Source organism: Propithecus coquereli, unplaced genomic scaffold, assembly GCF_000956105.1.
Source record: "Propithecus coquereli isolate 6110/MARCELLA unplaced genomic scaffold, Pcoq_1.0 Scaffold608, whole genome shotgun sequence".
NCBI lineage: Eukaryota > Metazoa > Chordata > Mammalia > Primates > Indriidae > Propithecus > Propithecus coquereli.
In genome coordinates this window covers 260,040-286,935 of record NW_012152041.1, presented here as the reverse complement: position 1 = coordinate 286,935, position 26,896 = coordinate 260,040, and the positions used below count along the sequence as shown (strand labels likewise).

The following is a 26,896-nucleotide window of genomic DNA, read 5'->3' as shown; positions in this document are numbered from 1 at the left end:
GTCACACAAGATCATGAGTCCTTCCAGTTTTCCACTTTATAGAAATCTGACCTCATGAAGTTTACAAATTGCATTGGCATTTCAAAGGCCAATTACAAATTGCCTAATGGCTATAAAAAAATTCTGACTTAAAAAATATTTAGGTTGTGCTCCAATTAGGGAATCTACCCAGTTACCCAAAGTTATGCCCTAGAGCAACTGCTTACACAAAGCACTTAGCCCCCAGGAGACCAGGAGAATCCCCTGAAGTGTCAGGGGCCCATGTGAGGGCTGTCAAATATAATACTTTAGCTTTTCCAATGAATATACACGGTGACATACACTGATTGTCCTCCTGACAGGCTTCTAAGGCAAGTAGGCAGCTCCCAGAGGATAGATGGGGCCTAGTAAAAAACTGGAGCCCAGTAAGTGTTTGAGGAAAGTAAATACGTGTGGACTGTCTTGGGCCAGGATGTTCTTAAAGCAAATGGTAGACATCTATATTGATGTTTTAAAATGCTGGAGCAATTCATTGTTATTCCATATGCAGAAGGTCAGTGGAAACAATTTAAACAGGCAGATGTCAGCATATAAATTTAGGGACCCGTAAGGTAATTGAGTCAATACGTGTTAATTCTAAAATTTTATTCAGTGCACCATGTTAGGCTCTGGAGACTCAATAGTGGTGTCAATTTTCAGAAAGAATCATATATACAAGTATGATTTCAATAATTTTTTCAAAGCTAATAATACATTGGTAAGTCACTATGAAGGAGATTAAAATTTAAACTCAACAAACCTGTTCTTCCTAGTGTTCATGTTACATATTTGCGGTTCTAAATGTAGTAACTAGTGATGTATCTCTTGTAAATGCCTAACAAATCATGAAGTAGCTTAAAAAATGGGTTCTATTTGTGTGCATTCACGTGCCCGTCAAGTGGAAAGGAGGCTCCAAATTGTGTTTGTTAAGATTCCACAGCTTTGTAGCCAGCACCTCCTGCCCGGAACTCACTTTCACCATGAAGCCACCTAGCTATGGTGGAGTCCGGTGGCTTTCACATCTGGAGTTGATAAGAGAGCACCCTGGAGTAGCAAGTCTAAACAAGCAGGCGGTGGCGTGCGTGTGACTGGGGTGTGCCTGCTTCCCTGGTGTCCTGTCGCCGCTCCGGGGCCACAGCCACCATTTCCTGTGGGCTTCATTACTCTGCCTAGAAGCTGTGGTGGCCCGGTGTTTCCACATGGCTGCAGACGAGCACAGCCTCTTGACCCGAGGGGCAAGACAGCGCTAACCCCCACCTCTGCAGGGGTGTAGAGGTCCTCAGCCCCACCCCGCACGGGCCGTGGGAGAGGTCAGTCCCCCTCTCGCCCACCAGTGCGCTCCCATCACACGAAGCCTCTGGGATCCCCCAGTGGTGATGGCTCCAAGTCCCGCAGAAGTCACAGTCCACGCTTTCTTAGGCAGCAACACCCCATGAGAAGGTCGCTGGGTTTGCAGTCCCTGCTTTGGGAGATACCACCTTCAAACCTCATACATGCAAATTATATTTTCTTTCATGTTTGACCTCAGACTTGATTAGTGCCACGTGCTCTCCCAAAGTGGCACTTCCTGGGAGAAGAAACACCATCCGTGTACTTGTTCTCCTGGCCGTGGTGTATAGTCTTCCCCTGGCTCGCAACGATGAGCTGCCTGTGTGCTCGGATCCCGTCGCCGGGGTGAGTCAGCGCTCGCGGCTCGCTTCCAGGCGTTCTGCTTCCACTGAGAGAATACTCAGGCTTCCCGGGAGCTCTGGTTTCTCTTTAACTTATCATCTTTCGGTTTTATCTGAGTGGCTCTCACTTCAGTAACTCCAGCAGTGAGTTTCCCTGCCAGCCTCCCTTGTCTGGCCTGAAGTGACCCCCTTCGTCCCCTCCCTGTTTTCTCCTCCCCCCAGACTTCCCTGGTGAGGCGAGTCCCCACGTGACTCCGAGCCAAGGTAACAGATCTGTAGACATGGGAAAGGGCTTGGCCAAGAGCACAGTGAAAAGGATTCTTCCCTCTTCGGCTGACTGCCAGGCTCCACTGCTGCCTCCTTGAGACCTGGGCCTGCGACTCTTGCAACCCCAGAGAAGGAAAACCCTGGAGAAGCTCCGCCACCCTCGTCGTGTTCAGTCTCCAGAGCGGGACAGGCCCACAAACCGTGGCTCCCAAGATGGGTGGCGTAAAAAGCCAATTAAGGCCAGACATTTTGAATTTCTTCCAAGCCACTCGATTTCACACTCTTTACCAATGTAGACTGGACTTCCTGGGACAAGGTGGAGCTAATTCTTCCAATGACAAAGCACGCCGGAGGGGGAAAACATGCAGGCAAATAGCATTTCTGCCTAAATTGAAAGGGGAACAAGGGAAATAGTCAGACATCTTTGTTCAGTCCCTGTCACGCTCCAGAGCTGAGTGGAGTGACTATCGGACAGGATTGTCCTACAGTTTCTATAAGCTGCGTTTCAATCTGGGCAATTCCATAGAGTGTGTGCACATTCATGACCTACACCCCTCAGACGCTGCCCATCTGTTGACTGTCTCTTTCCCTTGAGCTGGTTGTTCCCCATCTTGAATCTTAGCACCTTGAACTCCTATGACTTTCGTTCTCTTCTTTTGCCATGGAGTAAGGACCTTCGGCTTGGCTCTTGTTTATCTTCCCCATGAACTGTCTCTTTCCCCATGAAGTTACATGAATGTCTTGCTTCCTTTTTTCAACTTTTTCCCCTAAGAGCAGCTTGCTGAGTTGAGAACAGATCGTTCCTTATGGCCCAGTTAACTTTAGTTAACTGTAGTTAACACTGGCTGGAAGGGGTTGCAGGAAAAGTCAGAATGGTCACATAATGAATGGGATGGGCTCCGGGGGGTAGCATGGCGAAGGCAGAGCAGTCACAGCAGGGGCTGACCTCTCTGAGTCCCAGCTGGGACAGCCTGGGAGCCCCCTGCGGCTTGAGGAGGTCTTGGGGCAGGAAGCCCCAGTATCCAGTCAGCTGGGCTGGTCTCCACTCATTGAAACTGAACGGCTGACCCTGGCATGACAGTAATCTGCAGATACCTTTTCTTTATAAAGGCATTTTGTTCTCCATAAGACTGGACTCAAAGGTCAACCATGTTTCCAACATCGGGCTTACTATATTTGCAGAAAGTACTTGGAGTACTGTTTGTCTTGTCCACCAGAGGCCCTGTTTAGATTGTATCAAATGATGCTTTTCCAACATTTATTTTCTTCTTTCCTTTCCCTTTGGGCCAAAGACAAAAACAAACAGCAAGCCCCAGGCAGGTGTTGTGCGTTAGGTCCTGGGTCTGGTGCTGAGCAAAATGGGTGACTTCCCTGCAGCCCTCCCGCTGGAGCCAGGACCCGGGCGACACCCTCTGCACACCCTGTCACTGAGCACTTGCAAGTCTGTTGCACCAAAATGTCTTGTTAATCCTTGTGGGTTGTAAATTCCTGAAGGCACAGACATATCTGAATCAGGTGGGGTCTGCTATAGCAGGGAGCCCCAGACAGCCAAGGCCTGGGCCTGGAGCAAGGTGGCAGTGCATCTCCAGGCTCACACCTCTGCTCTGAGGAGTCCCCAGGTTCCAGGCTCCTTCCGGTCACCACCATGCTCTTCCTCAGGGGAGATGTCATGGTCCACGGTGGCAGCCAGGGCTCATGGGCTCATCTGCAAGTCAGCTGGCCAGTACTTACGCGCTCTGCCTCTGAGCATCTATCCTCTGCACCTACTCTGCCGTCCCTCAGTTATCACCAAAAATACCCAGCCCAACTGACTGAAAGAAAAGAAAAACCAAATTCTCTGCTAGTCTCAAGTGGCAAGGAGCTTACCTGAGGGCTGAAACCAGGCCTTTCAGCAGCCACCCAGCAGCTAGAAGGAGGCAGGAGGAACCCCAGCCAGGAGGTAACCTCCTCTCCCAGCTGGACTCAGTTGGTCCCCACCCTTCTAATGGGTCCGAGTCCCATGGGGTTTGGATCCTCCTTGGGCACCTCCCACCTTCAGCTCTGTGCTCAGCTCCACCAGCCCATGGAGGAGCGTGTGATTGGCACCGAGCCGTAGGGAATAACCGTGTAGTCTAGTGAATAAAACAGCGGATACAGAGTCCACGCCTGGCTCTGAAGGCGCTGACCATTTAACTGGAAGAGAGGAACAAAGCACACCTTCCCAAGAAAACTGGACTTCACGATGCTCCACGACCAAAAAAACCCAAAATAAAGCAGGTTTCGTGGTTAACAACAACCCCAAACAATGTGAAATGCCAAATGCTATACTCCCTTGTGGAAAGGGCCAGACGTGCTGAGTCCTGCATGCAGCATCCTGTTGTGACTCAGTTTACCCAGTTGTGAAACTCTTTCTCCAAGTAGCATCTCTCTATATGAGCTCCAAAGACTCCACTTTGGGAAATACTCTTCCAGATGGGTATCTGCCTCCAAAGAGGTGTCATGGGAACAGCTGGAGTGGACAAAGGTGCCCACTGCTGTCTTTCTAATCTTTCCTACTTTGGAGTCCTCAACTACTCTGGTTTGCTAATTCCTTAATTATAAAGAGGTGGCTTGAGCCACTGATACTCTGTACCTTTGGTTTCTTTGACCCCGCTTGCAATAGCCTACCTATGTGAGAAGCCTGCCCTTCCCCAGTCTGGCCCTGGGTCCTTGATTTTGCCATCTTCTCCTCCACGGTCCTCTGTGGGATCGTATCCTCAGGAGGATGTTCTCCCCAAGGGACCCCCCTCTCTACTCTCCTGGGCCCTTGTGTTATCCACCTTTCTCCTTCTGCATCTCACTCCCGCCTCTGTGCGTTGTTCTGGTGCCCAGGGTGACAGGCTGCTGCTCGTCCCATCAGTGCCATGGCAACCTGAGCTGCTTGCTCCCAGGTGAGGGGCTTGCTCTCCAAACCATGCCATTTAACTGAGCTCTTGTAGCAGTTCAGAAGAGTTTTTGGAATGCTGTATTTTAAAAAAAATAATAATAATTTTTTAAAAATCACCAGCTTTAGGCCGGGCACGGTGGCTCACGCCTGTAATCCTAGCACTCTGGGAGGCTGAGGCAGGTGGATCTCTCAAGGTCAGGAGTTCGACACCAGCTTGAGCAAGAGCGAGACCCCGTCTCTACTAAGAAATAGAAAGAAATGATCTGGACAACTAAAAATATATATATATATATATATATAAATTAGCCGGGCATGGTGGTGCATGCCTGTAGTCCCAGCTACTCGGGAGGCTAAGGCAGAAGGATCGCTTAAGCCCAGGAGTTTGAGGTTGCTGTGAGCTAGGCTGATGCCACAGCACTCTAGCCTGGGCAACAGAGCAAGACTTTGTCTCAAAAAAAAAAAAAAAAAAAAAAATCACCAGCTTTGCTTCTTTTGTGAAGAGTAGTTTGCTTTCCTCTCACTCATAGTTGCTCAACAGGCAGATAGAGAGCAGTTCTGAGTGTAAGCTACGAAACATTGCAAGGGAATTGTGTGCCACTTGGTGTTAAAGTACTGAGTTTCCATACAGGGATCGCCTTCGTTATCTGCTGAAATCCGCCAAGCTGGTGGGGTTGGGATTGAAGAAGAGTTTCTGCTGAATGGGAGGAGAGAGCGCTTCCTCTTCACGTGCGTTCTGCTAGAGGTGATGTTGCTGGAGGTATGCACTTGGGTACTCATACCAGCCAGAATGAAGATTAGGTAGCCGTATTTACTGGATCATGGGTAGCCTTTGGATTTTGTGCGTTTCCCAGGGTGAAGACCCGCCTCATCACAGAGACCAGGAAAGGTAAAGCTGGAGACCAGCAGCAAGCCCCGCGCAGCCAGAAATCTGCAAAGGCAGCTCAGGGAAAGTCTTCATGTTTTGTTGTTTGTGCTGTTTGCGTGCAGCATAGAAGACCCTCCTAAATGATGCGATGCTTTCTGTGAAAGATGGGAAATTGTTGCCAAGATGAGACGTGAAAAACCTGGAAATAGAGTCCCCATGTGCTGTGATGTGAGGGCCCGTTTGTGTGAGCCCAGGATGGGGCCTGCATCCAAAAAGGTGTGGACACTAGCGCTCTCTTCCCGTGCTCTCCTGTGGGGCCAGTCGTGACCTGGTGACCTACTGGCCCCTCACCGTCTGTGCTGAGCCCCTCCCCCACACAGCTTCAGGGTGATCTGTTAAGCCCACCATTCAAGGTTCTTTAGTGGCTATTCTACCTATCCATTGCTGCATAACAAACCACCCCAATACTTGGTAGCTGAAAAAAATAATTTATGATGATATCTTATCTCGCATGCTTCTGTGGGCTGCCTGGGCTCAGCTGAGTGGTTCTTGCCTGGGGTGTCTCCAGTGGTCACACTGAGATGTTGGCTGGGCCTGCAGCCTTCTGAAGCCAGCCTGTTGATGGTCTGGACGACGTCTGCAATGGCTTGCACACATGGCTGGCCTCTCACAGCTGCCATCAGCTCCGCTGGAGCTGCGGATGGGGTCACCTGCATGTGGCCTCTCCACGTAGCTTGGCCCTCTCCCAGCATGCTGGTGGGGTTCCAAGAGGGAGCTCCCTAAGAGCCAAGTGAAAGTTCCAGAATCATGTTCTATGGGTCAAGCAAGTCACTGGCACCTGCTCAGATTCAAGGAACGGGGATTAGACTCCACCCCTTGATGAGAATTGGAAGGTCATGCAGCAGGGGAGCATGTGGGATGGAGAGATGGCCGAGACCATCTTTGGACAATGCTGTCTGCTGCCCGTCACCCGCCTCCAGCCAAAAGCTTCAGCATCAAAGCAAAGCTGCAAGGGTCTTTGGGCACCAAGTATGTCTCCATCCAAAATGAAAATAGCTTTGTTGAGTCCTAATGGGAAAAAAAGGTAGAGATTTAACACTTAGATTTTAACCTCGTTGAGTAGAAAAGTGCCAAGGAGAAATCTGGCGCTGCTTTTCAGCCGCTGAAATCCTACCCTGTTGGCTTCTCTGAGAAGTATGTGAAGCTAAGACATTTCAGCTCATTTTCATCCTTTACATATGCTTGATGTGTTTAGAGAACTTAGTCTGTGCTCACACATGTGGCTTCATTTCATGTTGTTGTTGGCCTTGCACAGGTGGGTAAACTGAGGCTCAGAGAGGCCCTGCTTTCCCGAGTTGTTGGCACAGCTGGGGCTGGCATCACTCTGTTCTGTGCAGGCCACAGATGCCATCCCCTCCGCTCCTCTGGAAATATGTCAAACTGGCTTTCCCTGCTTCCGTGTCCCTGCGCACAGGCGTTCTTCAGCCCGACTCACAGGCAGCTTTCAGGACACACCCGGCCAGCGGGGCAGGGTCTCCTGACTGCAGCCTCTCCCCCACAGCCCCACGGTAAAGTGTTTGTGCTTGTTTCTTCCACTAGTCTATAAACCCTCGGGCTCTTTTCCCTGCTGTAAACATGAATTATTGTCAGATGTTAATTCATCCTTGAGAAATCATTTCTGTACCTCTTCCCTTACCTACGACCTGTAAATCTAGTATTCTGGCAGGATTCAAGCTGCTATTACTCTCTTAGCACAGCTCTTTGAGAAGACAGATCATCCATAAAATTGTGCCAGGGATTTGATATACAAGTTCAAAAGTAAAAATTATTTTATGTTAATGAGAAACTTTTATTGTAAAGACTTGGAAGAAGAGGAAGATGGAATTTCTCAGCTGTTAGATTTTAAGCCAGATCTGTTTTCATCATTAATTCATGATACTACTAGTTACCATAAATAATTTTAACTATCATATGTATTGGGTATATAAAATAAAAAATGATATGCTGTCTTAGCCACATATTTTTGAATCTGACTCGTCTGCCCAGGTGAGACCTTGTTATAATGTCGTGTCTGAATCAGGACCAGCCACGAAAGTGTTAGACACCAGGTTTGGTACCAGCCCATGTGGCAGAAATTAACTGTCATGTCCGGTCAGGTTGTGCTTTCTCCATTCTGAATGCAGCATCTTCTCTGACATTGTGGGTCCACACCTTCATTCCGCCATGGTGACAGAGGCTCCCACAAATAAATAAAATGGACAGAAGACCTGACTGGATTAAACAAAGTTCAACAGGCTCATTTTTTAATGCTGTACGAGCTATAGGAGATCTATAAAAATGCGAATGCACCACAAACGGATGCGTGTCATCCTTGTGTCCCCACCTGGAGAATCTTCTTGGGTTTCTTTCTAATCGTAAGCATAGTGCTTCCTGAGCACACACGCAGACTTGGTGTACTTCTTACCCCACAGCACCTCAGAGCATCTTAAGCAATGGTTTTAATTAATTAAAATATTTTGTGAGTTTTCAGTGGGGAGGAAAAGACAATGTTACCCAAACTGATTTAACCACAAACCCCAGCCGTTTGCTGTCCTCTCACACGGTGCTTTCCTAGCAAGACGCTTTCGTCTTCCTGTAACTTCACAGTGAGACGACTTGTATAGCAAACAAAACGCACACAAGGTCCACACGGCAGTGGGCTCAGGGTGTGGGGATTTGGAGGCAAATACGTCTGGGTTTGGATTCATTTCTCAGTTATGCAACTTACTTGCTGAATGACTTGGGACAATTTTGTAAAATCTCTCTAAAACTTGGTTTTCTCACTCGTCAGAAGAGATAACAACAAAGTATCTCATGGAGTTGCGATTATTAATAAATAATGTGTGTACAGAGACTTGTGTATAATCCTGGTTACAGTTCCTTAAGTGACTACAGGGTGGTAGTCAAATCAGGTATGTTAGTAAGTGGGACAAAGAAATTAGATGGCAAGTTGTTCTTTATGAAGCTTTGCTCATTTTAGCCAAGCTTTTCCTTTTTTAACCAAAATTTGTGATTTTTTAAGTCAAGTTTTTCAAAATATAAAACTCATGAAAGTAGGGATGTGTCTCATTATCTTTGTTTGTATCTGATCCCTAGTATTTAATAAATGTTTATTACATTTAGTTGAAAGTTTTTATGGCAAAATGAAGTTGGCTGTTCATACCTAATGCAATAAACTATTCTGTCAGTTTGTTAAATTATGGAGAGTAGTAGTCTAGTTTAACAACAACAAAAAGACATACAGTGGACTCTCATTATTTGAAGGAGTAATGTTCTGTAAATTCACTGCAAACACTGAACCATTGCTCATTGCTCCTAAGGGAAATATAGGGTTAGGTTCCTGTAAGCCTCTGGTCAAAACATTTTTGTCAATTGAGAGCATAACCTTGCTTTATGTGTGTCTCTGTTTAAAGACATCTTATTTAATACATATTATTGGTTCATCGACATTGAACTCAGGGCCAACAGCACAGCACTCAATGCCTGCACGACGCTTACCTGACACATATTTTCTCCTTAAGACACATCGCAGCCTTCCAGTACTCAGGAGCACTAGATGGTGCTTCCACACTCTGCTTGGGGGCTATTTTAAACAGTGAAAGCACCAACAAAAAAGGTGGCATGAAACAGACTGTGGAAGAGCGGAAACGAGAAGGCAGAGCATCACTCTGTTTGACCTCAGCCGGATCGTGCATGTCAAGATCTCCGGTTTGTCACCAATCTGTGCCCGTCTATCAATGACCACAAAAGTGCTATGCGCACTGACTTGGGGGTTACAAATAAATTTTACTGAGTAGGCAAATTTACAAGTATAGAACTCTCAAATAATGAAGAATCAATCGTACTGTTTTATCGAAACTAAATGTCATAGCAAACAGAAAATTTCTGTTTTCCAGTAAAGAAGCTATATTCCCCCATCCATTGAACAGCCCCGACTGTATTGATGTTACCTAATTAATAACGCAGCCGTCTGCGTTGGTGTTAATTACTGACGAACCTCAGTGCCTTGGTACAGGGAAAGGAGGGCAGAGGAGCTGGGTGGCCCCAGGCTGGCCACACGGTGGCCTTGCTGCGGGTGGGCGTTCACTTTCCTCCCCGGTCTTCGTTCAGCCTCCAAGCTGGATCATGTTACTCTGGGAGCTCATGATTTAGAAGCTCTTGCCAAAAAAATAAACAAGTTGTTTTTCAGTTGTTGTTTGGGTGGTAGGGGATTGGTGAAGAGGGGCCGTCCCCCAAAGGAGTCCGAGGCCAGGGTGGAAAGTGGGGGCCAGGGAGCCCCTGGGTCGAGGGCCAGTTCCCCAGGAAGGAGAAAATGAGAGCAGCAATTAACCAACAGTCCAACTCGAATCAGGCCTCACAAAGCAAATTACTGTGATTAGGGAAGAATTTCTTCTTGTCTGTGCTCACAGTTTGCTGGCTGCCTGTGGCAATGCCAGGCGTTACCAAGTGCACACAGAGGCCCCCATGGCAGGCCTGGCTGCGCTGTGCTCAGCCTGTGACCCTGAGTTCCCAAGGCCAGGGCCGGCCTGCTTAGCAGTTGTAAGCAGCAGCACACCCTCTGGGCAGATAAAGGGCGGAAGGGGATGATGCGTTTCAAGATTTAGCAATAGTTCTATGCGTTGTTAACACAGTACAGCTCTGCTGTGGGTTGTAGGGTTGTAGGGCTCTTTTCTCCCTGGCAGTAATGAGAGGTAGACATTTTGGAGGTAATACTGCCTTGCTGTGAGATTTAACCAACAGCGCACTAATGAAAATAACCCTGGTTGTTGCGTGTTAATCATAGCTAATAGTTTTCGACAACTTACTATGGTCAGGTGCTTTTTTAAATACTTGATGAGTGTTAACTCATTTCAAACTTCCCCCTCCACCCCAGCAACCCTCCAAGGTAGGCACTCTTATTATACCCGTTTTACAGATAAGGAAACTGAGGCGTGGCGTGGTTAAGTGGGAAGTAAGCCGGTGGTTACACAGCTAGTAGGCAGTCTGTGCTCCTAGCTGCTACACAGTTCCATCGACTTACGATGCATCGCCCTCAGTTCACACCTGTGGTTTTCAGGATTATAGATTGAGGATTCAAAAGCTGCACATCTGCATCATCTATGGAGTCTGTGGGGCAGCTCTGCACCCAGGGCCTCAGGAGATGGGAAGGCGGGCCTGGCAGCCCCCTGTTCTCTGGAATCGGCAGTCTGGGAAGACAGAATGGTCAAGAACGGGCAGGAAATGGCAAATGCCCCCCGCCCCCCACCCCAGGGTGTGTCATGCTCTGTGGACCCAGGGCTGTTGGAGAGATTGGAGCAGGGGAGTAGATTGTTAGGGGAGGCAGAAAAACAAGGGAAAGGTGTCTTTAAAGAGATGGCATTGGGATAGATCTAGAACATGTTTCTCAGGAGACCCTCCCTGGACCCTCTGCAGTCAGGCTCAGCCAGGACCCAGCATCCAGCACAGGCAGCCGGCCCAACCCCTCCTCTCCAGTCAGCACCCCCGTCCTGGGAACCCCGGAGTGTGAGTCAGGGACCGCTGGCGGGTGAGGGAGTGAGTTCCAGATGTTTTGCTGCAACCTGGGGCGCCACAGTTCACTGGACGTGTGAACACACCACGCTCAGCGCCTGCCCTCACCCTGCCCTTGGGGTTAGCCTTCCTCGATGTCATTACCTTCCCGTAATAATAAGAAAGGGGGGAAGTGTTCGACATGGAACATTTGGAGGTGAAAACACACTTGGAGAAGTCTTTGAATCTGGGCCTGCATTTAATTCTGCGTGGCTCTCCTGCAGGAAGGGGGTTTTGTTTGTTTGGGTTTTTTTTGGCTTTTTGTTTTTGAATTTTAAAGCACCATGATTCAAACCACAGTGTCTGCCTTGCGGCTTAAGCCCCTGAGACGAGTTGCCGTGACCGTGAGTGAGGCGTGAGCGGTGTGAAGGGCCCAGCCGCTGGAAGCCTGGGTTGCTTGTCGGTGGGCTGTCCTACGCTGGGCCTCTCCGTCCTGCGTCCCCTCGATGTGCTCCGTGAGGACATAATAGCATATTGGTGAGGAGGGGGCTGGACTCTAAAGCGGCAGCTGAATGCGTTTTGTATTCTGGCTGTTTCCGTCTTCTCTCCAGATGTCCCATCTCTGCCACTCTCTGCTCCCCGGTAGAGAGAACGGCTTTTCACTCCCCAGAGAAATTGGAAGAAGGTTATAATAGAGTCATAACACAGACCCTGTGACCATTTAAGGTAGTGAGTTTACACGCAATCCGGGTTGGCATTCCAGTGCGATCTATTCTTCAGCTTCTCTGCTATCCTGCTGCAGGGCAGAAAGAGTATTAATAACCTGTCATGCAAAAAATTTGGTACAGCTATAAAAATAATTCTTCACTATGTGTTTTTTTTTCCACTGGTCTCCCGCTGCTAAAGTAAATGAGTAATGTTTTAAAGTATCCATTCTTTAACATCAAAATATTATCCTTAATTTCATTTTCTCTCTTGCTTTTGTCTTCATGTGAGAATAAAGCCAGCTAAAAATAACTGTGATAATTCTTTACGTAGAAGTTCTCTAGTAGGTGCCAAGAAATATACAGATCCAATGAGGGGTGGATCGGCCCTTCCTTGGGCTCCAGGGAAGAAAGGAGGGTTCCAGCATCGACGAGGAGGGTCCTTCCATTGTGTTTCACTGACTTTCAGGGGAGCCTGCTTGCCTCTCAAGATTGCACCCGCTTACTGCCTACACCTTATTATTTTGTGTCAAGTTCTGTGATTATATTCTTTTGTATATGGGAAGGAGGCTCTGGTTATTTGCTGTGGTGTTTAGGCTGCTTTCCTCTGCAAGAAATAGAAAGCCCGTATCAAACTGGCTTTAGCAGTAAAGAGAATTTATTGGCTTATGTTGCTGAAAAATCGAAAGTAGATGGTTTCAGGCTAGGGTTGCTCTAGCTAGTCTGCAGTGTTGCAACAGACCTGGTTTCTTCCCTTCGGCCGGCTCTGCCTCTGTAGGGTTGTCTTCAAACCAAGGGTGGCTCCCGTCATGGTCCCAAGATGGCAGGCAGCAGCTGTGGGGGTTACATAGTTCAGCGTTCACATCCAGAAGGGCAAAGAGTTCCAGAAAGTCTTTGTCTCCGCCTGCTCTGAAAGGCCTTCCTCAGGTTACGTGCCTGTCACTGGAGCCAGGAGAGCACGGTGCACTGATTGGCTCAGCCTAGGTCACATGGTCCACACTTACAGTTGGGGGTGGAGTTGGCTCCCAGAGCCACAGGGATCCCTGCATGGAGGTGTAGTTGAGAAGGGAGCGTGGATAGTGCTGGAAAAGCAGCCGACAGATACCAGCACACGTGGCTTATCAATCCCCCAACTGTGAACAAAATAATATACCGTTTTTATGTTTTGGGTGTTTGAATTGATTAATATTGGTGCTAGCACTATGTCGTCGAAAGCAGAGCCTTACATATTTTTCTACCAATTACCTGGTTTCAATTCCTTTTTTTCCTGGCTCCAAGACTAGACACACAAGAAAAGAGCTTTTTGGAAGCAAAGTCAGATCAGAGAGCTCCCTGCTGCTGTCCCAGGACCTGAAATGGGAAGGGAGACATTGCCCTTTCAATAAAATATGCTTTAAGAATTCTTATTCCTTGCATCGTTGTTCATAAATAAGCTTAATAAAACTGAACTATGGTAAGAAACATCCCTACCTAATTTGTTAATCTTGCACAATTTGAACTTTCCTGTTGACGATTCTCTTTTCCCCTCCCACATCCTCTCTTAAATGCTTTTTTTGTTGTTGTTGTTCGTGAACAATAAAAAAATCTTCCATCTTCTCTTTCCAGCGGGCAGTTTGCGGTGGTGAAGAAATGCCGTGAGAAAAGCACAGGTCTGCAGTATGCCGCCAAGTTCATCAAGAAAAGGAGGACGAAATCCAGCCGGCGGGGCGTGAGCCGCGAGGACATCGAGCGGGAGGTCAGCATCCTGAAGCAGATCCAGCACCCCAACGTCATCACCCTGCACGAGGTGTACGAGAACAAGACGGACGTCATTCTCATCCTGGAGCTGTGAGTGCTGCGGGCCGGCGGGCGGCGGGGCGTGGTGGGCTGGCGGCTTCCTTCCAGCGGGACGGCGCTGTGGCCTCGTCTGGAATCGGTTCCGCTGCGCCGTGTTTGAGGACATCACTGTGCTGCTGACCTGAGACTAGCTGCAATTACCTAGAGTCAATTCTGAAGAGCGGCTTCCGTCGCTGTGGTTCCACCTGATTTGCAAGAGGCTCCCCCAGTCGTGGGTTCACCACTCTCTGGGGTTCATTTGTCCTGAGCTCATCTATTTTCCGAGTTTTCTATTAAGCTTCAAACATGTCCTTCTCCCCTCTCGCCCTATCCATGTCCTCCCTCTGTTTTTCTGCCTTTCTTCCTCTGTTCTCCTTCTGTCTTCCTACCTTCTCTTTCCCCCATCTTACACACACACACACACACACACACACACACACCCCATTTTTAACTGTTGGAACTATCAACACTAATTATACAAATGGGTAAAATTGGGCCACAGTCATTCAGATGTGATTATACGACTTGTTTTTAAAGTGAGTTGCTGATTTTCTCAGGCGAGCCCTGCCCATCAGATGTTATTACGGGAAACTGACTGTGTCACGTGGTTCTGCGGCATTTGTCATCTGCGTCTCCTGTCCTCCCTGTCCCCGGTTTCCTGCCTGAGTGTGCTGAGTGGGACCCACTCCTCATGGCTGAGTCCAGCAGCACGTGCTGGCAGGAGAGGAGGAAGCCAACTGAGGGCACACAGCTGGTCTGGCTCTAGGCTTTGTGGATGGAGGCAGGACATTAGTGCCCTGGGGGAGGAGGGATGGGTGGAGCAAGAGGAGATTTGGGGACACACCAATCCTGGTTGGTTCTTAGCGATGACAGGCCCCGTCCACTTCCCAGGAGCCTCTTGAATTCAGATTTGCCTTTTTGCCAGCCCAGTAGCTCCCTTCTTTGCAGGTTGCTCAGGGGTAAGAGGTGATTTTTAAGACCAGAGAAGAAAGAAATGAAAGGAGGTTTGCAGAGCGGCAGGCCAACCCCCAGGTGCTCCCTGCAGTTACCTGGGCTTTGCAATCACAGGTGTCTGTGGTCCCCACAGCATCTTGTCTCAACACTGGGATTAGGGCACCTTCGTTTATGAGTCTCAGACTCAAATTTCTTAACTATAAAATGGGATTTGTATATATTATATTTATACCTCAAAGGGATTTGGGGAGATAATGAGATAAGGATTTTAAAATACCCAGCACAGTGCTAGCTCATAGATGTGTTTAATACACGTTTCCTTCCTTCCTTTCTTCTTCCCTTCCTCCCTCCCTCCCTTCCTTTCTTCCTCTCTTCCTTTAAACCAGCAGTTCTCAATCTTGGCACTAGTGACGTTTTAGGCTGGATCGTTCTTCATTCAGGTGGCTGTCCCGTGCACTGTAGGATGTTTAGCAGCATCTCTGGCTTCTACCCACTGGATGCCAGCAGCATCCTCTCCCACGCTGTTGTGACAACCAAAAATGAGTCCAGACACTGCCACATGTCCCCTGGGGGCAAAATTTCCTCCTTCCCCCCACCCCCACCCCTGAATTCCAGCTTTAGGGGAAGAGCAGGGCTTTAAGGGGCTAAGAGATTTAGGGCCTGCTTGGGTTACAACAGAGGAAAAGGCAGGAATCATGGTGTAATCCTCACTGTGGCTTTATGTGGCTTCCGGGCAGCTGCAGGCTACAGTAAAGTTGGGGACTATGGAGCCAGACAGAACTGGGATCAAAACCCAGGGCAAATCCTTTTCTGTCTTTAAGCCTAAATCTCCTCCCTTCAGGCCATGAATGCTAAGTACCTGGAAAAAAAACATAACAAATCGTAACTATTTTGCCTTTTCAGAGAATTCCCAGGTTGTGTCCAGTGACTCTTATCTTCTTGTCATATCAAAATATGCACACTGCCCCTCCCGTGCCTGAGCGGGGCCCACTCCTCCTGGCTCATCCAGCAGCGCCTGTGGGTACTCTGGATTCAGCATCGTTGACCGACCCCATTTCATAGACAGTTCCCATTAGGTGCATTTGCCCTGTGCATAATTGGGCGGCATACAATTTTTTTTTACCATTTGATTTTTTAAAAATTTTAATTTACCATACAGTAAATGTGGTGTTGGAGGAGGGTTGTGTCATTCTATGCAAGTTAGCACACGTAGGTCCTATAACCACCACCCGAATCAGGACACAGAACAGTTCCCATACTCCAAATACTCCAGCACCCCTCGTGCTATTAATACTTCTGTATAGTCACACTCACCCTCTATCCCCGGCCCCTGGCAACTGCTGAACCGATCTTCATCACTATCATTTCATCTTTTCAAAAATATCCTATAAATAGAATCTTACAGTATATAACCTTTTGAAACTGGCTTCTTTTAGTCAGCATAATGCTTTGGAGATTTGAGTGCCAACAGTTAGTCTCTCTTTACTGCCGAGTAATGTTCCATCACATGGATGTCTGTTTATCCATTCACCTATATAAGGACGTTTGGGTTGTTTCTAGAATGTAGTGATCTTCGAATAAAGCTGGTATAAACATTCACATATAGAGCTGTGTGTGTGTGAAAATACGTTTCCATTTCTCTTGGGTAAATACCTAGGACTGGGATTCCTGGGTTGTGTGGTAAGTGTGTGTTTACCAGTATAAGAAACTGCCAAACTATTTTCTAAGTAGCCGCACCATTTCACAGTCCCTCCGGCAATGGATGGGAGTTCCAGTTGCTCCACCAGCACTTGACTTTGTCAGTATTTTTTTTTTACTGTAGGCATTGTCATAGGTGCATACTGGCATCCAGCTTTACGTTGCGAACTGTGCGATGACCTTCTTGAATGAAGGCCGAGCTCTCTGGCTAGGAGCAGCTGTTTGATGGAGTGGGCAGGAGGTGTCTGGGGACAAGGATTAGACATGTCCCAGGACATTGCTCGTCACAAACTCCAGCATCCCCTGTGAGCTGATTGTCCTTGCCTCTGCACCTGCCAGGAGCATGGGGGTTGTGATGGTTACTTTTATGTGTCAACTTGACTGGACCATGAGGTGCCCAGATATTTGGTCAAACATTACTTCGGGTGTTTCTGTGAGGTGTTTCTGGATGAGATTAACATTTAAATTGGTAGGCTGAGTAAAGCAGGTTGCCCTCTCTAGTGTGAGTGGGCCTCATCCAATCAGTTGAAGGCCTGGACAGCAAAAAGACTGACCCTCCCCTAAGTAAGAGAATCCCTCCTGCCCGATGGCTTCAAACTGGGACACTGGCTTTTTCTTGCCTTTTGACTCAGACTGAAATGTCAGCTCTTCCTGGGTCTTGCGCATCTTGCCTGTTGGGCTGGAACTACACCATCAGGTCCCACCGTGCCAACTCACCCTGCAGATCTTGGCACTTGTCAGCCTCCATAATAACATGTGTGAATTCATATATATGCCTACGATACATAGGATATATACACACAGCAGGATGTGTGTGCATGTATCTCCTGTCAGTTCTGTTTCTGACTAATGCAGAGCTCTGACTAATGCAGTGGCAGTAAGTACCAAGGAGGAAAATTGCACCCTTGCTGTTATCTCAGAAGCCTGTCCCATTTGCCATATGTTTACACTGCATGTTTTTAAACTTTTAATAGACATTGAAAATATTAAGTCCTCTAGGAGAAGCAGTCATCTTTGCCTTTGAGAAAATTATCATCATTCTAAATCTGATAGCTTTAAAGGAAGCTTCAGTCATCAGTGACAGATACCATCTCGTCTTTCCTTTCTTAAGAATGCTGAGGTACAGTGATGGTTAAGGAGAGAATAAAAATTAAGAACTTGTCAGAAAACAGCCCTATGATGTAGTGGTGGCCATTTGTCTGAGGCCTCTGGCTCAATAATCTTCGAACGGGTATAGTTCTTGGATTTATTGCTTTGAGATGAACTCCATGGCAAGTCAGCCTTCCTCTGTTTCCACCTTTGTGTGTGTGAGTCGTCTTCCCCAAACTCCAGGCCCATCCTTTCCACTGAAATAAACATCCCAAATACCACTCCATCTGATATTTCACGAACCTCTCCCAGTGATCTGAAAAGGTATCTTTTCTGTCCTTTGTACAGAAACTATTTGGTGTCTGTATTGAAACCGCAGTTGTCAAATCGTGGTCCAGAATCTGCCCTCTAAAATTTTTCAATCCTGAAAGTAGCTTTACAGCAATGACTCTTCCCCCTACTTGCCTCACTGGGGACTGGTGAACAGACAGATGTGAAAATCTCCTTTCACAGCTGGTACGCCATTACAGCTCAGCATAGCACGCACCCAAAGGAGGCGTATGTGATGTCTTAAAAATCACGATTCCGTGTCTTCCCTGGCCTGCTGTTCTCTAATGAAGTTTTGCCAATACAAAACTCTCTTCTTACTGTGTTCTTGCTCACCCATGCGTGGCAGCGTGGGCAAGCCACTATAAACTTTGATCTTCAATGCTTGAGTCATTTCATAACTTGCCTTGTTACCTGGTGGAGAGTGAAGCCAAACTCACAGACCTTAAAGTTGATGCTATTTCTTAAGTATGTGGCATTGGTCACACACTGGCCTCTAACATTCCATTCCTAAGTACTCTGATCTGTGCATAAGGATGCATTTTTCTGTCTAGCTCTCCTCTATCCAGCCATGGTTCAAACACAAATGCTCTTAGGGGCCAGACAGACAATGTAAATGAGTGTGTTGGTCTCCATGAAGCCTCAGTGTCAGGGAATGGTGGAGACTGTGGCTAAATGGAATCCCACCTTAGCCCTGTGCAAGCGGACAGCTACCAGTCAGTCAATTGTTGCCTTATGGAATTTTGGATTCATGTTGTCAGATCTTCCAGTTTTTTTTAGAAAAGTCTATAATCTGGGTTTTTTTTTTTTTTTTTTTTTTTGAGACAGAGTCTCACTGTGTTGCCCAGGCTAGAGTGCCGTGGCGTCATCCTCGCTCACAGCAACCTCAAACTCCTGGGCTCAAGCAATCCTCCTGCCTCAGCCTCCCGAGTAGCTGGGATTACAGGCATGCGCCACCATGCCCGGCTAATTTTTTCTATATATTTTTAGTGGTCCAGTTAACTTCTTTCTATTTTTAGTAGAGACGGGGTCTCGCTCTTGCTCAGGCTGGTTTCGAACTCCTGAGCTCAAACAATCCGCCCGCCTCAGCCTCCCAGAGAGCTAGGATTACAGGCGTGAGCCACCATGCCCGACGTATAATCTGGGTTTTTAATGTTGGCAATCAGTCCACAGTATTCATGAGCAGACAAAATAAAACATATCTGAAGGTCACATGTGACCTGCACAGACTTCCAGATTCTAGCCTGTTTTATGCAAACTAAGTTAATCACCACCATGGGAGAAGTAACAGGAGATAAACACAGTCAGAGAGTGTCCCGAAGTGCTAGTGATTCTGTTGCAAGGGCAAGATGTACACTTAGCATTATAAAGTTATTTTTCTAAAGGCACAGATGGTTTAAAACAGTGGTTCTCAAACTTTGTGTGCATCGGAATGCCCTGGAGGGTTTGTTACTAGGTAGACCATTTGGCCGAGCTTTCAGAGTTTCAGATTCAGTGGGTTTGGGGTGGGGCCCAAGAATTTGCATGTTTTTAACTTTTTTTTTTTTGAGAGGAGGTCTTGCTGTATTGCCCAAGCTGGCCTCGAACACCTGAGCTCAAGCAGTCCTTCCGCCTCAGCCTCTATGGTAGCTGGGATGATAGGCATGCGCCATTGGGCCTGGCTCAGAACTTTCTTTTTAGCAGATTCCCAGGTGATGCTGTTGCCGAAGGTCTGAGGCTCACCTTTTGAGAAGCTGTTAAAGGTTGAATTGTGCTCCCCAAAAAAGATGTGTTGAAGTCAAGTCCTCCCCTTCTGTCTTAGTCTGTTTTGTGTTGCTTTAACAGAATACCACAGACTGGGTAATTTATAAAGGAAAGAAGTTTATCTCTTACAGTTCTGGAGCCTGAGAAGTCAAGGGCCCCTCATCTGTGAGGGCCTTCTAGTTGCGTCACATATGGCGAGAAAGCGAGAGGGCAGAGTGAGAGCCCACTGCCAGAAGCCATTTTTATCTAAGGCACTTGCACCCACCCCTGGGGGTGGGGCCCTCGCGGCCTAATCACCTCTGAAAGGCCCCAGCTCTGACCATGGCAATTAAATTTCCACATGAGTTTGGAGGGGACATACTCAAACCACGGCACCCCCAGTACCTCAGAACGTGGCTTTATTTGGAAATAGGGTTGTTTCAGATGTAATTAGTTGCAATGAGATCATACCGGAATAGCATGAGGGCCCTAATCTAATCTGACTGATGTCCTCATAAGAAGGCCCCGCATAGACAGACAGGGAGAACGCCACGTGAGGACGGAAAGTGGGGTGATACACAGGAGAGAGGGTGGAACAGATTCTTCCTCAGAGCCCGTAGACAATCCAGCTCTGTCAACACCTGGATTTTGTGCTGCTGGCCTCCAGAACTGTGTGACTATGAATTGTTGCTTCAAGCCACCCAATCGGCGGTACCTTGTTATGGCAGCCCTAGGAAACCAACACAGAAGCACCAGTTGAACAGAAACCAGAATTTCTAGACTAGGAGCCTACTCGCATGTTAATCTTAAATTCTGTAAACTATTTAAAAACAAAACAAAGCGCCTAACCATGGTATTTCCATCAGGTAACTGCAAAATGATGTGATACACAAAGTTTACTCACAGCAGGAGGCCTGAGCAGAGGAGGATTGGAGAGGTGTGGGGGGCTCAGGGTCTCACATAAGGAAGGGATTGACATCATCCCGTCACAGTTTGTTTCAGGATGGTCACCTGTCTGAAAGGTTTCCATGTTAAGGCTTATAAAGTAAACATGCTAAAATTGCCGAGTAAGTATTGGTGTAGTGGATTGTTCCAGAGAAATCAAGGCAGTTTGGTTCTCTAGTTCTAAATTTGCCCCTTATTAGTTCTGCTACAGTTTTAAAGCAGATCTTCAAAACGGAGTAACTCCTTTTAGCTTTGCCTCTTCTTTTTAATTTTTTTTTTTTTTTTTTGTGACGGGGAAATTCTATTTAATTAGTGCAGCCTGCTGTGGTTTTAGCCAAGTGCAGGGCATGAAATGAATGATGCATTTTTTTAATTTAAAAAGGTAAATTTTATTTTTTTATCGTGGTAAAACACAAACATAAAATTTACCCTCTTAATCATTTTTAAGTGCACAGTACACAGTGTTAACTGTATGCACACGGTTGTGCAACAGATTTCTAGAACTTTCTCATCTTGCAAAACTGAAACACTACATCTATTGAACAACAACTCTTCTTTTTAGATCTCTTTGACTTTGGCTAAGTTAATAATTTCTGGAATTCAGTTTGTCCATTGCAAACAACTGCCGAGTTGCATTCAAACGTTTGTGCAACGTTAGATCGCTTTTTGCGGGATCATTGTTCAGTTGGCTCACTCCTTCCTAGCCAAAGCGGGATGCAAAACAATCAGAATGCAAATGTGAATGTTTAAAATTGTATGTTAGCACCGTGCATGTAAGTAGATGAATACATGCTGCCCTGGTCAGCAAGTCAGATTCCCAAGAGTCTTTCAGGAAGTAAATGCAGCCATTAAAGTGATGGTTTCAAAGGACCTTAAAAGTGGCAAAGGTCCTAGAAGCTGAATATGGCGTTGGGGATGTACGTGAAGCTGAGGTGTGTGTGGTACAGGAGGCCTTTCATTCCCGTTTTCCCTGCTCCTCTCCCCGTGCTCACGAAGCACAGAGCACACTGAGACTTCGTCAATGCCTCCTTTTGCTGCTACATTTGTTCTCTCTTCTCTGAGCTCCAGCCAGCTCTTTTGACTTTTTGAACTTTTGTCTTTATTCGCAAAGGTAATTTCAAGAGCTCTTCTGGGTTACACTTCTGGCATCCTGCTCCTCACATATCTACGGTTAGGCAAGCACAGAGAAGAAAAGTACATTTTGGCAGCAGTCGGAACCTTTCACAGCAGAATTAAATCATATAAAATGGGGTCCTTGCCATCCAGGCGTTCTCGTGAGAAAGGAAACCCCGCATGTGTGTCTCCCCCACACTTTCCCTTCTTGCCAGCTCAGTTGAAAAGTGTTTCCTTAGTGTTATTAAAGAGGTCTTTTCACTCATTTAAGTGGATTATTTGATTTCTCGATGGTCTTAAGAAAAATTGGGACAATGGAAATCTTAAAAACAAACCCCATGTGATGTCTGTGAGCTCATAGACCTATAGTTTTTAGGATATATTTGTAATTTTAGTATCTGGCATGATGTTCTCCATGCTGTGTACATGAGCTATAGATAGTATTTGGAGTCTCTGCTTATCTCCAAGGAAGACCCATGATTGTGGTGAAGGTTTGGGAAACTGAGGCAGCATCGCTACCTGCCAGCCAGCCTCAGAGCCTTCCACAGCTCCAGGCACTGGCTATTCTTAGACCCCTTCCCAGGGCCACAGATTCCACAAGACTCTCCAAGGTAGCTCAGGTCCTACAAACTGTTCACACTTCCTCCGGGAAACTCCCAGCCAGGTCTCAGATCTTGTTCTTCCTGTCTCAGACAAGCACGCCCCCGACCAGCACATGGAGAGGAGGAGAGGGTCGCTGTGGCCGCCTTCCTTGCTCCTCAGCTTCCTGCCTCCACCTCGACCCCTGCTCCAGAAGGGAGAGCACTGGGACTGCAGGGCATGGCAGGATTATCTCATTACAACAGCATTTGCAGCGGGTCCTGACAGTCTTCCCAGGGCACCCTTGGGTCCCTCGGAGCCTCCCCTTCGGCCTCATGTCCTTGTAAAATGTGGTTAAAAAAGCAAACAAGAAATACTTCCAGAAACAAACAACTTTATGTGCTTTTTTCTCCTAACTTGTATTTCTAAGTAACTGAGTATTACCTTACTTTTTCTTTTCATGTGTGTCGCTTGTTTCTAACATCGTTGCGATTACTGTGATTAAGATGAGGAGCGTCATGGCTCCAGGGGATGGCAGTAAACGTGTGCACGCTCCGTGCTGAAATGTCTGCTCACTCCCAGGCTCGGGACAGAAGTGTCAGGAGCTTTCTCCCCAATATTTTCATGGGAAAATTCAAGCAGAATTGGCTGTTTCTGAAACTTTGGGTAGAATGTTCATTTTTTTCTTTTTTTTTTTGAGACAGAGTTCATTTCTTTCAAGTCACTTCCAGTTAGACGTGAATCCTCGCAAACTGCGTGCAGAGGGAGGATATAGTCCAATGACCGACTGGCTTTCCTTAGAGGAAAATCGGCCCCTCGTACTGGCGCTTCACTTGTGCCTCTTGGAGTCAGCACGGCGGGCCCGTCCCTGACGTGATCCATTTAATCCTCGCGTGCAAGCCTAGGCGAGTGGCGTTACCTCCACCCTGCAGATGAGGAGAGCTGTGCCCACTGCAGCCAGATGTAGGTCACAGGGAGGGGTGGGGAAGTGCTGATTCTCAGGCAGCAGCCTCCGGGGGAGGGAATTCTTTTGTTGGAGTTTTCCAAGCCCTAGAAATGTGCTCAGCCACCTCGGGGTTTCACCCCATTGTCTATGAGCTGGTTGTCACCTTGCCTCATACCTCTTCGGGAGTGATTCTCACGTTGCAGGGGTTCGCAAGCCATATGTGCTCCTCCTTGATTTCAGAGCAGTGACTTAGAAGCTTTCAAAGGCCAGGCTGGACTTCAGGGGCCCCCTCAGCTTTCTGCTTCCTCCTCTCGTGCTGCTTCTCTGGCCGCCGTGCTGTTCTTGCTCTGCATTTCCTAGCCTTTCTGTGCAGTCGGGGCAGGACAGAAAACATTTTCGTTTTCCTGTGGGAATGCAGAAGCCCAGGAGGGGGATGGCTTTGTGGGGGCTCTGGTGTGACAGTAGCATGTGCATATTGGCCCCCTCAGTATGTGTCTCTGGGGGCTTTGGCACCCACAGCCCTTAAGACTGAGCTTGGCCCATGCATGTATGTCCAGTCCAGACAGAGCAAGAAGAACACGATGTGAGGAAGGGCCATGTGTGTCAGTACGTTGACCATCAACAAGGACATTTTTCTTTGTGAGATGCCCATCACTTGCTTCTTCAACTTGAGCTTCAGAAAACCTAATCTTTTTCTTTTTCCCTTCAAGACAGGGTCTCGCTCTGTTGCCCAGGTAGGAGTGCAGTGGTGTCATCATAGCTCACTGTAACCTCAAACTTCTGGACTCAAGCGATCCTCCTGCCTCAGTCAACTGAGTAGCTGGGACTACAGACATGCACCACCATGCCTGGCTAATATTTTTATTTTTTAGAGGTGGGTTCTCACTGTGTTGGCCTGGCTGGTCTCTAACTCCTGGCCTCAAGCGATCCTCCCACCTCAGCCTCCCAAAGTGCTGGGATTAGAGGCATGAGTCACTGCGCCTCTGCTAGAAAGCGTGCCCTTGACCAAGTTTCCTGAAAAGTAAAGTATTCCATACTCTTGACCATTAGGGTTTGGGTCAGTCTGGGTCCTACCAGGAAGCAGATGGCACACACAAACAGGGAAATTTGAGACTGTTAACAACGGTGTGTGCAAGGTTTAGAGAAAACGATAAGTAATGCGGAAGCGCCCTCTGAGCACAGAGCTATCATCCTTTCTCAAACACTGTGTGCCCATCAGAAATTCTTAAAAAGGAAGTATCTTTTCTGGAAGCATGGCCCCCTTCTGTTATCCCTGTTTTCCACTTTATTAATAACCTTATTGGAATGCGGAGGTGGAGACCTGGAGGGCAAGGGCTAGAAGTCTTGGCTCTTGAGCCAGTGGCAGCTTTCCATTGCCAGGGCAACTTGCCCAGCAGGAAAGTTCGACGCAGCCTGCCTGTTCTACCCCTTGGCTGCTGCATCCATACCTGAAGGGTTGGGCATTGTGTGGATGCTCCTTGGCATCCTGGTGTATGATGGATACACTGGGAAGGATTTTCATGCAGACAGGAAGCAATCTCCCTGCTCCCTTCTCTTCCTTGACTCTCATTCCCTCTTCATAGCACTGTAATCTACCTTCCATCCCTCTACTGCCACTGAGAGGGCTCTGCTGAAGCTCCCTCATACATACTGCAGGGTTCACTGATTTGGATGTAGCCCATGCTATTCAACTGTCGCCTCCCAGTGTATTAGTAATCCCTAAAGCTGTATCTCCAGGTCTCTCTGGACCCCACGATTGCTTCTCTGGGAGCCTACTCAATGTCTCCACCCACACGGGTCTCCCCAGGTACCTCCACTTAGTGTGTCCTAAACAGAGCTCCTGGTCTTTCCTCCTCAGCCCCTGCCCCCCTCTCTTTCTCTAGCTCAGGCCATGGCATCCCCTTCTTCCTGGTTGTCCAGACTAGGACCCTTAGAGCTCCTGGCCTTTCTTCTCCCCCATTCTCCACCATAGCATACATGCGGTGTCCTTCATCAAGTCCTGGGGATTCTGCCGCTGAGAGGGCTCCTGGGTCTCTCCTCATCACCACTCTTCTACTTCTCCTCTCATGCAGGATCTCATGGACTCTTCCCTAATTATTATGGCATCCTCTAGCTTCTCTCCCATCCAGCTCACCTCCTCATTTACTACACAACAGCTACTTCTCTTGCTGAAAACTCTTTGGTGGATAGCACATTAAAAGATGCTCAAGGTCATTAGTCAGTAGGAGATACAACCAGAATCCCAGTGAGATACCACTTCACACCCACTGCGATGGCTATAATCAAAAAGACAGCCGCTTCCAAATGTCAGTCGGGATGTGGGAAATCGGAACCCTGCGGGTGACAATGGCACGCTGCTGGTGAGAAAGTAAATTGGTTTAGCCACTTTGGGAACATTCCTCAAAATATTAAAGTAGTTACTGTATGACTCAGCATTTCCACTCCTCAGATTGTACCCAAGAGAAATGAAAATGTATTTCCACACAAGAACTTATACTTGAATGTTAGTGATAGAATTATTCATAATAGCCAGAAAGTGGAAACAAATCAAATATCCATCGACTGGTAAACAAAATGTGGTATATCCACACGATAGACAGTTATTTGGCAATTAAAAGTAATGAGGAACTAATACATGCTACAACATGGATGAACCACAAAGTGAAAGAAGCCAGTCTTAAAAGCTGCACATCATGTGACTTCATATACATGAACTGTCCAGAACACGCACATCTGTAGAGACAGAAAGTAGCTGTGTGGCCACTGAGGGCACTTGGGGACTGGTGGTGGAAGGGGAGTGGCTACTCTTGGGCACAGGATTTCTCTTGGGGGTGATGAAAATGTTCTAAAATTAGATTGTGGAGGATGTTGGTACTTTGAGACACAGGAGTCTGCCAACCTCTTCATTTACTGGCAAATTAATAAACTCCTTTTTCCTTCTCCTCAAACCACTTGTCCTTGTTCTTCTGATGTGGCCTCAGGGACAAGTGCCGAGCTTTTGGTAACAGAATTTGGCATCCCTAGATGGGCCTATTGGCACCCTGGTAAAATTGCACCCCGTGACTGCTGGAAGAGGCCAGGAGTAGCCCCAGGTCAAAGCCATGGGTCTTCATGGGTAGGAGCAACTTCTTTTTGAGGTGAGAGAGCAAGGGACAGCCTGTTTTAGCAGCTCTCGGAGGCTGTTTCAGCTCCGGGGAGCTCCTATTTCTGTCTCCCCGAACTAAATGCAGCCCCCGACAGCCTGCGCTGAGTTGAGGAGAAGGAAATGGGCCATTTGTTGGGTAAGTTCCCCAGCATGCACGCCAAGACTCCTGATTCCACCCACATGGGGGGTTTTCAGACCTTCCTATTGGTTTTGTTTGTTCGAAGACACCATTTTGGGGGTGAAAGTCATGAAGTTGAGTGGAACTAGGGAACCTGGTTTGCATTTGGAGCTCATTTGTGGTACCCAGGGAATGGGGGAGTTTCCCTGGGAACAGTGGTAGGGGAGATTAGGCCACCTATTTGGGGAGAGTTTTGAACCTTCCAGCCGTTTGGGGTAGCGTTTATCGCCTTTGGATTCCCATTTGTGAACCTTCTAGCCCTGTGGTAGGCCATTTGAGGCACCATTTGGGGTGGCGTTTGTGTCTTTTGGATTCCCATTTGTTTAATAGGCCCTGGCATTTTTGTATTGAGGATCCCCTGTATTGTCTGTTATTTGTGAGTTTTGTTGAACTTATAGTTGTAAGAAGTGGCTGTTAAATGAAAACTCCC

General features: G+C 47.5%; 1 protein-coding gene across 2 annotated transcripts in view; it reads left to right on the top strand.

Annotated features, from left to right (window-relative positions):
* The window catches only part of DAPK1 (death-associated protein kinase 1), a 180,725-nt gene that overhangs the window by 75,183 nt on the left and 78,646 nt on the right, over positions 1-26,896 (top strand). For both annotated transcript variants that reach the window (XM_012659386.1, XM_012659385.1), the window contains exon 3: positions 13,561-13,782. In XM_012659386.1, the coding sequence (XP_012514840.1) occupies positions 13,561-13,782 (222 nt within the window). The remainder of the gene's footprint in view (positions 1-13,560; positions 13,783-26,896) is intronic.